We start from the raw sequence: 1375 nt of genomic DNA, 5'->3' as shown, positions 1-1375 counted from the left end.
AGGTTGGCACCCACGGACCCCCACAGCCCCCACGGACCGCCCCCTCCGCTGCACCCCGGGAGGAACCAGCAGCCCCGGCCTGACCAAACCAGCCCAAAATGGAGCCCACCACCACACCGGAGCAGATCGCGCCAGGCCCCGGTGGGCAGCTGGGGCTGAGGGAGCCTAAAAGATGAGAGGATTTTCTGTTCTCACTGCCCGGGCCCGTGGGCAGGCCTTCCCTCACCTGCCTGTCTTCCTGCCCTGCAAAGCGGGTTTGAAATCGGCCTATGGGGTCAAAATTTGGGGATGAAAGCACACCCCTGCGAGTCTGGCACAACTCTTCCTCCTCCTCCTCCTCGTGGGGACACGGGACGGTTGGTGCTGAAGAAGAGGCCGCCTCATCCCAAGGACATCGTTAGCGGGATCGGGCCGGTCGCCCATCCCAAATGGGGGTTGCACGTTCACCCGCACAGGCAGCAGCTGTGGAAATGGCAATCCAGCATCCCGGCACCAGCAACTGGGCCGACAGCCAGCTGTCGGCACGGGGACCGACACCTGGGCCGCCCCAATGGCACCGACAGCCAGAAACACGCAGATGGAGGCCGGACCCAGGCCCGCATCGCCGGCGGGCAGTCATGCACCAAGTCACAGCGTAGCCGGGACCCCCACGCCCACGGCACAGGAGACGCCACGGAGTAGCACAGGGACCCCCCGAAAACCGCACGGGGACGTTTTTGCTGTCCTGGCACCAGTCACATGCACCACGGGCTCTGTACCACCAGCAAGCCAACACACAGCCCGGCACTACGGCACAGCCCAGCAGGAGTGAGGTGACATGGAGATACACAAACCGACCCCCCCGGACCTGCCTGCTCCTCGACACCCCTTTACTTGACAAATTCCCTCCCGCAAAACCCAGAATTCTCCCTCGTGCGCATCCCAGGCCACCATCCATGGTTCGTCCCCACTCACCCCGTGTCCCCCCTTGTCTCCCCCCACCCCGGGGCCACAATGACCCTGTAAATAATTTCTGGGCTCCCCACCCAGCGTGGTTTGTGTTTTGTACCCGCCTGGCTCTCGCTGAGCTCTGGCAGCTCCAGCTGCCACCAAATCGCATGTAACCGCTTCGACATCAGGCGGTGAGCCCAGTGCGGGCAGCCAACCATTTGCATTTCCGTGATCTCGCAGAGAAACCAGATTTGGGTTAAAACAAGGTTTAAAAATCAAGGAACCTTCCAGGTGGACTCCTTACACCGTTTTGCTCCAGCTCAGCTAGACTGAGTTCAAATTTTAAAACCAAAGATAGGGAAATCAGGTCTAATGCCATCCCCCAACACCTTGCCCCAGCCCGGGGACCCTTCCCACCCACCCCCCTAAACCGGGACGACCCCTC

General features: G+C 61.7%; 1 protein-coding gene across 1 annotated transcript in view; it reads right to left on the bottom strand.

Moving 5' to 3' along the window:
* UBXN6 (UBX domain protein 6) overlaps positions 1-903 on the bottom strand; it is a 6138-nt gene extending 5235 nt beyond the window's left edge. Inside the window, exon 1 of the mRNA XM_010562249.1 lies at positions 301-903. Within this exon, the coding sequence (XP_010560551.1) occupies positions 301-423 (123 nt within the window). The 5' untranslated portion in view covers positions 424-903. The remainder of the gene's footprint in view (positions 1-300) is intronic.
* Positions 904-1375: the final 472 nt, after the last annotated feature.

This window comes from Haliaeetus leucocephalus, unplaced genomic scaffold, assembly GCF_000737465.1.
Source record: "Haliaeetus leucocephalus isolate CR32 unplaced genomic scaffold, Haliaeetus_leucocephalus-4.0 Scaffold157, whole genome shotgun sequence".
Taxonomy (NCBI): domain Eukaryota; kingdom Metazoa; phylum Chordata; class Aves; order Accipitriformes; family Accipitridae; genus Haliaeetus; species Haliaeetus leucocephalus.
This window is presented reverse-complemented; position numbering and strand designations above follow the sequence as displayed.